Here is a 13,267-nt window from a genome sequence, read left to right as displayed (position 1 = left end):
ACTGACCGTCTTGCTAATATCAATGAACGCTGTGGCTTTTCACAGAAACCAGTTTCAACGGAACTGTAAGCACAGAATGACTGTCCGAACCAAGCACAGGCGCTCGATGTACCCTTTTGCGTGGCCAGACAGTTCTGTCCAACTTTCTGCTACTTGTTTTCCATCAAGCTCTGCCCTTTTCTGGCTCTAAAAAGGGAGAGCTGTCAATCAAAATAGAAGGAGGTGGAGATAGAGAGAAAACAAGTAGGTGGGAAGGTGCATTTAATAGCTTGGCAAAGCAGAGTGTCTGCACTTGGTTTGAACAGTCATTCTGTGCTGAGAGAGTCTCTTTAAACCGTGCGGTATTTGGAAAAACAGGCTGGGTCTTTTTCGTGAGATTAAGCTTGATTGGTGAGTCGCTCTCTTTATATGTAATAATCAAAAAGAGGCTTGTGTATAATTAGATACTAGTGATGAGCGAACGTGCTGGGATAAGGTGCTATCCGAGAATGCTCGTGTGCCAACAGTGTGTCTTCGGCATGCTTGAAAAAATATGTTTGAGTCCCCGCGGCTGCATGTCTAGCGGCTGTTCGACAGCCGCAACACGTAAGGGATTGTCTGTTTGACAGTCAATCATAACCAAGTGTAGTGGAATAGGAGAGGATTCAACCAGCGATGGTCCCTGATGGCTCTGAGGGACCGGCGTTCATTTTAACAAGCAATGCGTAATCATTAAGGGTTATAAGTGGGACAATCTGATTAGCTTACTGTTGAAGCATAGTCCAAAGCAGACAGCTCACTTATGTATTCTTTAAACTAGGGCTACAAGGGACTTTGGCCGCATCAGCTTTGACACCACCGTAGTTCTTTCAGTCTCCGTGTAGCCCTAGCCTAAACTTCTTCCCCACATATGACAAACATCTTAAAGCATGGGTTGTCCACTTTGGACTATGCTTTGCTTTGTACACAGTGGATTACTAATATCCAGAAAATAAAGGTTATAACACGGAGGACCATGAAACCAAATAAATCAAAAAAAAAAAAAAAGAGAGAAAGGTCCTCCAATGAAGGTTTTAAAAAAAAATTATTTTATTCAACGAATGGCAAGATAAAAAAATGAGACGGCAAACCATACAGAAATGAAACAGAAAAAAAACACACAAACCCACTGAGTGATAAAAAATTACATCAACTGAAGCATATGAAAAGAACACACAAAAAAAGATAAAAGTATGCAAAAAATGCATGAAGTATACAAAACCGTATACCAAAAGATACATCTCATATCTCCAATGATGTATATAACTAACATAAATACAAAAAAATCTTATCCTTTAATAAAGTACAAAATAAGTTATATGTCAAAACACCATGGGCTTATTATGTTGGTTCATGATACCTAAAGCAAAATTATGCACATGAAAATTGCTTATACATTGACATTGCTCAGTTTCCCATGTCTGGTCTCCTCAAAAAGGAAAAAACCTTTAAAAATGAAATAAATGACGTGAATAAATAAAGAGGACCAGACATGAGGGAGTGCATCTCATGGTTATAAAAAGCTTATAAAGATTATATTTACCAGAGTAGAATCTCACCCAGGGTCCCCCTGACGCGCGTTTCGATAATTATCTTCCTTAGAAGGGGTGCTTTTTTTTATAACCATGAGATGCACTCCCTCATGTCTGGTCCTCTTATTTATTCACATCATTTATTTCATTTTTAAAGGTTTTTTCCTTTGAGGAGACCAGACATGGGAAACTGAGCAATGTCAATGTATAAGCAATTTTCATGTGCATAATTTTGCTTTTGGTATCCTGAACCAACATAATAAGCCCATGGTGTTTTGACATATAACTTTTTTTGCACTTTATTAAAGGAGAAGATTTTTTTTGTATTTATGTTAGTTATATACATCATTAGAGATATGAGATATATCTTTTGGTATACCGTTTTGGAACTTTTTTGCACTAAGTACTTCATGCATTTTTTGCATACTATATCTTTTTTTGTGTGCTCTTTTCATGTGCTAGAATTGATGTAATTTTTTTATCACTCAGTGGGTTTGTTTGTTTTTTCTATTTCATTCCTGTATGGTTTGCCATCTCATTTTTTATCTTGCCATTCGTTGAATAAAATAATGTTTTTAAAACCTTCATTGGAGGACCTTTCTCTCTTTTCTTTTATTCACAGTGGAATACACCTGTGGTTGGACGCCATAAGAGATTGTCAAATGAACAATATAATCCAATGCACATTTAATTCAGAAAATTGTGCAAGCGATAAAAATAAGCAAAAATCACCAGATCTAAAAGCCCGAACTTCCAAAACCTAATATTTAATCTATACGGTAAAACTTTGAAGAGTTGGAGTCAACTACATTTGATTATTTCTCTTCTGCCAGGATAGGAAATGTCTTTCATGTTGGTGACATGAAGTTCTTCTATGAAATAATTACATGTTACTTACTTGATCGCAGAACTGAAGGGGTGACCTCAATTTCACTTGTTGCTTGGTACGGCTGGAAAGCTGATATACTGTTCGTTCCAAGTTCACTGCCAAAGATTTCCGGGCTTTGAGTGCCAGTAGAACTCGCGCTCGTGCCATCTCCCCCATGATGTGGATCTTGTTCTTCGTATATAGCTACAAGCTGTTGATGGAAGAAAACAAAAACTTGTCAAATTCTAAGCATGGCGAGCAGAAGGCCGACAAGATGCAGAACACGAGCAAAACAATAAACCAGAAGGCAATAGATGCTGCTACCAAATCCAACACAAAGCTATAAGGGAAACCCTGATCGCCACATGAAGCATATCATAAGTCCAATACACGCGCGTTTCACGTTACCATATAAAGATTTATATACATGAAAAACTGCATTACTGTAACTCGAGGAACCAGCTTACCAAAAACTGCTCGGTACGCGCATATCACAAACATGTAGTTGAATTTTAATGATTTTTGCAGTCGCTTCCCACCATAATTTACGTAACATCAAGGGCTTGAGGGAATTTGCTGAAAATCCACAGCACACAGCAGGCGATGTAATAGTATAATTTAAAAAAAAAAAATAAATAATACACCTTTCAAATGTCTCATAGTCCTAGTGCTGCTGCTCAGGTGGTCCCTACCGGTCCTAGATCTGGTCCCTTTGAGTACATCACTGGCTTTAGAGATCAAAGGTCATACATGCCAGCATCATTGCTGAGGCCAGTAATTGGATCTAACAGTCATTTGTGCTATGTGCAGGATTAGTGGTGACCACAGGAACATCGGGTCCTTTAAAAGCGGACCTGGGAAATTAAATATGCACTTAGCATCTAGGCACTGTATTCTTCCTTGCTAGAAAAGATAAAAATCTATATTGACCATTTAGATCCATATTGCCAAATGACTTTGGATATCAAACAAGATAAGATACTCCGTTTACAAACAAGGGTTAAGAGGTTTTTGCAACTCATCAGTGCAAAACAAGAGAACTGGTTGGCTGGATAAAAGGTCTCATAGTGGGTCTAAGGGGATAACATTCTTCCTTATGCTTCAGGCTTATTTAGTCCTCCGGCTGTGACGAAGCGTCTAGGAACATCGTAGGTACGCTCCACGGCTGCTGCTAGTTGTGTGGTAGGATCAGGGAACTGCAATCTGCATAGTTACCAACCTCTCTGGTTTTCTGTGACTTAGCTTGTTTTGCTTTTTTCTCCTCGGTGACCCATTCATAACAGCTCCCTTTCGGGCTCTTTTACTCTTTCAGCACAGCTCAAGAGATTTCTGTGCAGAAGGACTCTCATGTAACACAGAGTCAGCTGTTAGTCAGTGCACTGCCGTATCAATCCTGGTTGTGTGCGGACACATCCCTTTCACAAGTTGTATAGTAACATATATACTACACAGTGCAAAGATAATATGCTACAGAATTGGTATTTCTTGGAAAATTCAAGTATTTACCTAGACATGTCAGTAGAGCTGATGGATCCTCTTTAAATCATGCTGTTAAGTGAAAAGCATTTATCCATCCTGTAACTGTGCGCATAAACCCCACAATATAAAAGCATAGCAATAATCATGTTACACTCCATGAAATGCTACCATTGATTACTCCTCCTCCAATCATCTAGAGAAATAATAGACTTTTACAAGAATTACTGCAGTCTGGTTCACTGAAATAATTGCAGTGTCGCATACACTACATATGAGCATGAGAATAAGCAGCTGGACAGCGAAACTAGTCAAAATTGCTCTAATGTGATCATTTTTTCTTGTAAGAACGAAATTATGGAAAGACAGAGACCAGGCTAGAAAAGACTAAGTGAAATTTGTCCTGTACAGTAATATGTTTAGTTAGACAGCATTCCAGGACATGGCAAAAATCAGCAACTGGACTTCCAGGACTAGATTATAACCACACAATGCAAAATACCGGCACTGATTTACAGGGGTATTGTTACAAGATTGAAAGGGATAACAAAAAAGACAAAAATATTTTATCTAAATTAAAAACAGAAAAAAATGCAATTTTCTCAATGGCCACTACGCTCCACATTAGACTCATAATTCCTGTTCTATTCACACGACTTTTCAGCACTTTTATTATCATCACAGACAGGGTTAAGGCCCCATCACACACAGTGATCTCACCAGCAAGATCACTGATTTTGTGACGCTACAGCGATCTCGCCAGCGAGATTGATGTGTGTGACGGGTTGGGGGGATCAGCGACCGGCCCCCCTGCCGGGCAGCGCTGATCGTGCTCCATCGTCCTGGGCCATTTTTTGATCACTGGTCGCCCGCTGACCAGCATGCATCACTGCATGTGGCGATCAGCGACACTGGACGCTGGTTTCCAATGTAAACAGCGGGTATCCAGGAGCCGCGCGGCTCTTGGATACCCACTGTTCACATTGGAAACCAGCTTGCTCGCTGGTCCTGATCCCTGGAGGGGCTGTCTATGTGACAGCTCACCAGTGATCAGCCTAACGATGTCCCAGCAATCCCATACATGTCGGATCGTTGGTGGGATCACTGGGACATCATTATGTGTAACGGGCCTTTACAGTTAATAGTAACAACTATATATACAGTAGATAACACAGGAACCAACATTCACAATATGTGATTATAGCTTAAAGGGGTTGACTAGCCTTAAGCTACATGTCTGAAGTCACTCCCTCTGACTTTAGACTTCTGAACCCTCGCACCGCGCACACGGCACGCTGTGAGGATTTGCAAGCACTGGGAGCGAGTAGTCTTATAACCGCAAATACATGGATTTTTGTGATAACTCACCGTAAAATCCATTTCTCCGAGACGCTCATTGGGGGACACAGATACTGTGGGTGTATGCTTCTGCCGCTAGGAGGCTGACACTAAGTGAAAAAAAGAGGTTAGCTCCTCCTCCGTCGTATACACCCTCGCCCCTATTGCGGGTGCCAAAGCAGTAGGACAATAAAATCAGCCTTAATACAGGTACAACATGTCCAGAAAAGGACCACTCTTATATCACATAAATAAATGCATATTAATTAAATAAAAACAGCCAACTGGCTAATGGGGTGGGTGCTGTGTCCTCCAATGAGCGTCTCGGAGAAAAGGATTTTACGGTGAGTTATCACAAAAATCCATGTTTCTCCTTCGCCTCATTGGGGGACACAGATACTGTGGGACGTCCTAAAGCAGTCCCTGGGGGGGAGATTGACTCACCAATCCAAGCTACATGCACCTCTTGTTTAAAAGGTGGGCCACCGCTGCTTGGAGAATCCTTTTACCCCGGCTCGCATTCGCCGAGGCCTGAGCATGACTATTATAATGTCTGGCAAATGTGTGCAGGCTGGACCAGGTTGCTGCTTTGCAAACCTGTTCCGCCGAAGCCTGATGCCGAAGCGCCCAAGAGGCGCCCACTGCCCGAGTAGAGTGCGCTCTGATCCCTGCTGGGATCGTCGTGCCTCTAATGCGGTAGGACTCCTGAAGAGTCAAACGAATCCATTTGGCTATGGTCGATTTGAGGCAGCGAGTCCCTTCCTGCGCCCTTAAGGGAGCACGAACAGCGTGTCCGTCTGAAGTAAGGGCGCCATCCACGACATGTACCTCCGGAGGGCTCTTACCAGGTCTAACGTGTGAAGAGCCTTTTCCATATGGTGCACCGGTGCTGGACAAAATGAAGGCAAGACAATATCCTCATTAATGTGAAATGAGGACACGACTTTCGGCAGAAAAGGAGGGGCTGGTCTGAGCACCACCTTATCCTTATGGAAAGTGAGGAAGGATAGGGCCGCCAGCTCTGAAACCCACCTGATAGAAGTGATGGCCACTAGGAACACCACTTTCCAGGAAAAGGTACCTTAAGGCGATATCCTGAAGCGTTTCAAATGGAGCTTCCTGCAGAACCCTTAGGACCAGGTTAAAGTCCCAGGCGTCCATAGGCACCTTATAGGGAGGTACCAAGTGGGAGACTCCCTGGATTAAAGTCTTCATCTGCAAATAGGTAGCAATTCTGCATTGGAACAGGACGGATAAGGCCGATATTTGTCTCCTGAGGGAACTTGGGGCCAAGCCCAAGTCTAGGCCCGACTGGAGAAAAGCCAAGATGTTGGGGATTGAGAATCTCAGCGGAGAAACACCGTGACCTCGACATCAAGCAAAGAACACCTTCCAGGTGTGGTGGTAAATTCGTACTGAAGCAGGCTTCCGGGCGCTAACCATTGTAGCCACTACCTTGCTCCCGAACCCTGCCTGGGTTAGAATCCAAGATTCAACGGCCATGCCGTCAAACACAGGGCCCCTGAGAAAGTAAATCTGGGCGCTCTGGCAGTCGCCAAGGAACGTTGGCGAGCAGCTGCATTAGATCTGCGTACCACGCTCGACGGGACCGTCCGGGGCCAGCAGAATCGCCGGAACCTTTTCCGTCCTGATATTTTTGATAACTCTCGGAAGTAGTGGCAGTGGCGGAACCAACGCCTCCACAGCGATCGCTTGCGGGTCCCTGTCCCGAGCGACATATGTGGGTACCTTGGCGTTCACCCTGGAAGCCATCAGGTTCACATCCTGAGTTCCACACAGTTGACAAATATGCTGGAAGACCTCAGACTGTAGTGACCACTCTCTGGACACAAGACCCCGACGGCTGAGAAAGTCTGCCGCCCAGTTCTCCACACCCGGGATGTGGACTGCCGAAATCACTGAGTGGTTTGCTTCGGCCCACTGAAGAACGTGCCCCACCTCGCGCATAGTTGCTCTGCTGTGGGTGCACCCTTGGTGATTTATGTAAGCCATCGCCGTGGCATTGTCCGATTGAATTCGGATGGGGCGGCCTGCTAAGAAGTGATGAAACTGCTGCAGAGCCAGCCGAATCGCTCGTATCTCCAATAAGTTGATCAGGAGACGTGTCTCCTGTGGCGACCACCGTCCCTGGGTTGTATGGTGGCGAAACACCGCTCCCCAGCCGAGGAGACTGGCGACGGTTGTTACCACCAACCAATGGTCTGGGGGGGAAGGATTTCCCCTGGGTCAGAGAGGAACTGGTTATCCGCCATCCGAGCGACTGCCTGACTTGAGAGGACAGTCGGCACCGCTGATCGAGCGTGAAAGGATTCTTATACCAGGCTGCCAAGAGGGCGTACTGCAGGAGGTGAAAATGGAACTGGGCGAACGGTACCGCTCCCATTGCTGCCACCATTTTCCCAAGAATCCTCATCCAGAAACGAATGGTATGAGGGACTGGTTGGCTAAGAGTCCGGACTCCCTGCCGGAGAGCTAGGGCTTTTTCCTGAGGGAGAATTACCAACCCTCAGCAAGTGTCGAAGATCATTCCTAATAAGGAGATCCTCTGAGCTGGCACAAGGGATGACTTTTTAGCATTGACCAGCCACCCTAAGCGGGCAAGAGTATCTAGCGTGATGCTGACATTTTCCTCGCGTGCCCGTATTGAAGGGCCTATGACCAATAGGTCGTCCAAGTAAGGCAAGACGACTATGCCTGAAGAATGCAGTATGACCATGACAACTGCCATAACCTTTGTGAACACTCTGGGAGCCGTGGCTAACCAGAAAGGAAGCGCCACGAACTGACAATGTCGACCGTTGATGGCGAAACGCAGTAACCTTTGATGAGGAGGAAAAATGGGACTATGCAGATATGCATCCTGGATGTCGATCGAGGCCAAGTATTCTCCCTGCTCCATGGCCGATATGACTGAACGGAAAGACTCCACCTGGAAATGTCTGATCCTGATGAATTTGTTCAGATGTTTCTGACTTACCCATCCTTTATGGGAACCGCAAACAGGTTGGAATAGAAGCCCTGAGTCCTTTCGTGCTCTGGCACGGGAACAATGATCCCATTGCGCTGGAGCGATTCGATGGCTCCAACAGAGCTCTTGCCTGGGTATCCAACCTGGGAAGACGAGCAAGAAAAAAACGTCTTTGAGGGTATCTGACAAATTCTATTTTGTAACCTGAGGCCACCAACTCCTTTGCCCATGCGTCGTGCGCGACACTGAACCAGGCGCGGCGAAACCAGAATAGCCGGCCACCCACCTTGCTGGTGTCGTCTGGCAAGCGCCTCGAGTCATTTGGCTGACGATCTTTGGGATCTGGATCCCCTCGATCTGGCTGTTGAGTTCGCATTCTCCCCAATGGGTTGGTTCTTTTGAGACCTGCCGCCCCTATCCTGGTTGGGGCGGCTTGAAACAGCGGAATTGGCCGCTGTGGTCCACCAGGGGTTGTGAAAGGCCGAAAACGTGCCTAAAAAGGGTGGCGAAAAGGCAGTTTGACCTTTTGTTGAGGGAGAAAACCGCTCTTTCCTCCTGTGAAGTCGGAGAAGTTTATCCAGCTTCAAGATTCCACGGCCATGCCATGTCCTTAACTATAGAGCTCTTCTGATAGAAATTGCATTAGCGGCCGTAAGTGCCGAGCAATTGCCGCATCCAAAGACTCATTGATTACGTAATCTCCGACCATCGCGATCTGACTTGCGATTTCCGATCTTTCTGCAGGTAGCTCTTGCTCCTGCACGACCTTGTTTAATGATTCTGACCATGAGATCATGGCCTTGGCTACCCAAGTTGCTGCGAACGAGGGAGAGAGCACTGATCCTGACGCCTCATATACTGAGCACACTGAGCTCTCTATGAGGCGATCCGTGGGATCCTTAATAGAGGAAACGCTAGGCCCAGATAACAGGGTTATAGTGGCTAGGCGCGACACCGGTGGATCCACCGTCAGAGATTGTGTCCATTTTTTACGGATGTCCGGGGAAACGCCTGTCTGGTCGTTCCCTGTGTCGCTGCACTATGCCCTCAAACTCAGGGTGAGAGGAAAAAATTCTGTGCGGCTGCTTCCTCGCTTAAACACCACCTTATGCCCCGTAGCCGCTGCGGGATCATCCTCTATCCCCAAGGTCTGATTGACGGCTTCTATGAGGCTGTCCACTGTTTCACGTGACGCTGGAGTATCCAGGTCAAGGGGCTCGTCTGAGTCGAATTCTGAAGTCTGCTCGCTATCAACCACTGGTGACGGGGAGCGAGAAGCAGAACTTACGGATGCCAAGGCACGGGATGGACTGGGCGACACCGTGTGGATTCGTTTCCCTCGGGTCTGCCTGGAGAGAGAGCGGTCCCTGCAGGCGAGAGGCTCTTGTGAGGTGGAGGTCCCCTCTAAGGCCGGCGAGCCACTGTCCCTGCCCCCATCTGGGGCCTGAAGGGACTCAATTGCATGAACTGTGACAGAGATAGGGCCCACTCTGGGGGGGCTTGGCATATTGGTCGCGGTCGCAGGGGAGGACGGACACTGAGGTTATGTTAGGCGTCGGGTTCCGGGCGTTGCACAGCAGGAATCCCGAGCCTTGTCTGCGGTCTGCCCACACCAGCATTGTGGGTTCGGTCGCAGGTGAGGGCTCCTGGGCGCGTTTGGAGTCGCCGGCTTTGCATAATCGCTTGCTCTGCGCCCGCGGAAACGCAGCCCGACAAGAAATGCATGCTGCTTCTTCGGACATGCTGTATCTGACCGCTGCTGGGGATGGAGGGAAGGAGGTAGCACCTCGTGTTCCCTGTGGTCTCCCTGGGCAGCACTTACCCCAGTCCTGTGCCCCCCCGTTCCTGGACGCCTCCGCACAAAAATCACTCGCCACCAGCTGTAGGGTGGACCGCCAGCATATAAACCGGTCCAGGGGCGGTACTTCTGGGTCTGCGGCCTAGCCGCTCTCTGAAGCCTGGGACTAAATTTATCCCCCGCCGGCCAGGCCTGGGGGGCGGGCCGCCGGAAGTGATGCGCGGCCCGGAGACGGAACTTCCGGTCACGGCCTAGCTTCGGCTAAAGCCGCGGCCTCAATTTATCCCCTGCCCGCGATGGGGGGGAGCGAACTCCATGGCGCCACAAAAAAATGGTGCTACTTACTGGCGCGGGCTTCTCCGCACTGCTCTGCAGCCACTGGCCGGTGGCATCTGACAGCTAAGGGCTCCATCCCCGGATCTTCGCCGCAGGAGCCCTCCTAGGCCCTCTCCTCACTGACGATCCTCTTCAGCTTCCCAGCTCAGGTATGTGAGGGGGCCTTGACAAAATAGGACGGTGCAGGCACCCTATCTCCATCTAACCCCTTCAGGGGGTGAGGAGAGGGACGGTCCGCCGCCTTGCAGCACCGCAGTCTAAGCATTGGTGGAGCAGTGGGGGCCGCACTGACTAGTCTTGTGCCTCTGTACAGCCCATGGTTTCAATACCTAGGGGTGGTCAGGGCTAAGTCCGGCATTGTGTCCCACGGTGCGGGAGAGGATACGTGTTGACGATACTCAACACGTGTTCGCCCGTTGATGGTTTGGGGAGATCGGACCCTTTCAATAGGGTCCGTGGCCCCTGTCTCATCTTCATGGGAATAAAAAAAAAAGAAAAAGTCTGGAGCAAAACCAGACGTGTGTGCATCCATGGACACTAAGTAAAAAACTGAGTTTCGCCCGCAATAGGGGCGAGGGTGTAAACGACGGAGGAGGAGCTAACCTCTTTTTTTCACTTAGTGACTGCCTCCTAGTGGCAGAAGCATACACCCACAGTATCTGTGTCCCCCAACAAGCGAACAAGAAATATGATTTGCATACTTCTGGCCGCATTCCTGCTATAGATGTCGGTCAATACAGCTGTATTAAGTGAGGTTGAGCATGTGTATCCACCGCTGGAAAATCCGCACAGTGTGCAGTGGGAGCGATGTGAGGATTCACATGTCTGCAGTCACATGGAGTGACTGCAGACATGTAGTAAACTGTGTTCCAAATTATTATGCAAAAAGAGTTTAGGAGTGATAAGGTTAGAATTTTTTTGTCATTTAAACTCATTGATGGTGATGTGTGTCAGGGCTCTTTATATCACTAAAAGCAATTGCAGATACCTGTGCAAATTAGTTTGGCAAGTGTTTCCAAATAAAGGCAAGACTACTTAAAAGAAGGCTGTTCCACATTATTAAGCAGCCTACATGTTTTGCCAAAATGGGAAAGAAAAAGGATGTGTCGGCTGCTGAGAAGCAACAAATTGTGGAGTATTTAGGTCAAGGCATGACTACAATCAACATTGCCAAGACACTTCATCGTGATCATCGCACAATCAAGAAGTATGTAGCTGAGTCCCAGCACACACGTGTGCGTGCTGATAAGGAAAAATTGAGAACTCTTTCCAACAGGCAATTGCGTCAGGTTAAAAGAGCGGCTGCAAAAATGCCTTGTCATAGCAGCAGACAAGTTTTTGAAGCTGCTGGTGTCTCCAACGTCCCCCGAACAACAAGATGCAGGGTCCTTCAGAGGTTTGCAGCTGTGCGTAAGCCATCCTGTCGACCACCTCTATCCACTGCACACAAGCAGAAACGGCACATGAAGACTGACTTCCAAACTGTTTTGTTCACCGATGAGTGCCGTGCAACGCTCGATGGTCCAGATGGATGGAGTGGAGGATGGCTGGTTGATCGACACCCCATGAAAACACGGCTAAGGCGCCAACAAGGAGGAGGTGGAGTAATGTTTTGGGCTGGAATCATGGGCAGAGAGATTGTCAGCCCCTTTAGGATACCTGAAGGGGTAAAGATGAACTCCATAATCTATGTGGAGTTTCTAAAACAGCACTTCCTGCCATGGTTCAAGAGGAAGAACCGTGCTTTCCGCAGCAAGATCATTTTCATGCATGATAATGCACCGTCTCATGCTGCAAATAACACATCTGCATCTCTGGCTGCTATGGGCATAAAAGAGGACAAACTTATGGTGTGGCCACCATCTTCCCCTGACCTCAACCCCATTGAGAACCTCTAGAGCATCATCAAAAGGAGTGTCTATGATGGCGGGAGGCAGTTCACATCTAAGCAACAGCTCTGGGAGGGTATTCTGTCCACATGCAAAACAATGGAAGCACAAACCATCCAAAAACTGACATTCAATGGACGAGAGAGTTCAGAAGCTTCTTTCGAACAAGGGGTCCTATGTGCAAATGTATCATCACCTAGAATAAAGTTTTGACTTGAAAACTGTTTGATTTCATTTTGTAATAAGCTGATAATGCTTATAATTTCCCAATTGACCATTTTTTTGTTCAAAATAAAAAGGATGAAAACTCTGCTGTGCATAATAATTTGGAACATGCATTTTGAGTGTTTCTTATTTTTAAAAATATACTGTTTTCAAGGGCAGTTTGTTAAAAAACATTGCAATTATACTAGAATATTAGATAACAGGAAAATAACAATGACTGCAATTCATATAGGTAATTTAGGGAAAATATGAGGAAATTTTTTTGCATAATAATTTGGAACACAGTGTATAAGTCTGGACAACCCTTTTCTTTGCCTTCACAATGACCTTAGCCCAAATGAGAGCATGGCAATAAAATATTTCTATACAAGTCAGAGCCAGTCTATTGCTGCCTATGTTCACGTGGCGCTAAAGACCAGGTATTGTAATAGTTGTCAATTTTTCGTTTTAATATGAGGATATGAAAAATGTAAATAAAACATTTAATAATTAAATAAACTATATCTTTAACATAGAAATCAGATTTAAACAATAGGACTTTTTTTTCATTTATTTATTTTACGCACTCCTATAGCGCCATTAATGCCTGGGCACTTCACAGACATTATTGGCATGACACATTCTTTTAATTCTAAAGGTTTATGGCCACCTTAATAAGACCCGAGATACTTTAGAGGGGGGAAACAAGAAGCTTTCAGTAAAGTCATCCCTTCTCTATCTTAGGAGAAGGATGGCAAATGTTGCATTATTCATGACTCGAAGAATTAGTAGCAATTTTGAATGTAAAATGATGTTTGA

The 13,267-nt window shown here is 46.3% G+C and overlaps 1 protein-coding gene across 19 annotated transcripts in view; it reads right to left on the bottom strand.

Annotated features, from left to right (window-relative positions):
• Positions 1-13,267, bottom strand: part of PARD3 (par-3 family cell polarity regulator) — a 656,180-nt gene that overhangs the window by 445,661 nt on the left and 197,252 nt on the right. For all 19 annotated transcript variants that reach the window (XM_073581677.1, XM_073581663.1, XM_073581668.1 and 16 more), the window contains exon 3: positions 2,449-2,629. In XM_073581677.1, the coding sequence (XP_073437778.1) occupies positions 2,449-2,629 (181 nt within the window). The remainder of the gene's footprint in view (positions 1-2,448; positions 2,630-13,267) is intronic.

This window comes from Dendrobates tinctorius, unplaced genomic scaffold (genome assembly GCF_039654945.1).
Source record: "Dendrobates tinctorius isolate UK_male_01 unplaced genomic scaffold, ASM3965494v1 ptg000070l, whole genome shotgun sequence".
Taxonomy (NCBI): Eukaryota; Metazoa; Chordata; class Amphibia; order Anura; family Dendrobatidae; genus Dendrobates; species Dendrobates tinctorius.
This window is presented reverse-complemented; position numbering and strand designations above follow the sequence as displayed.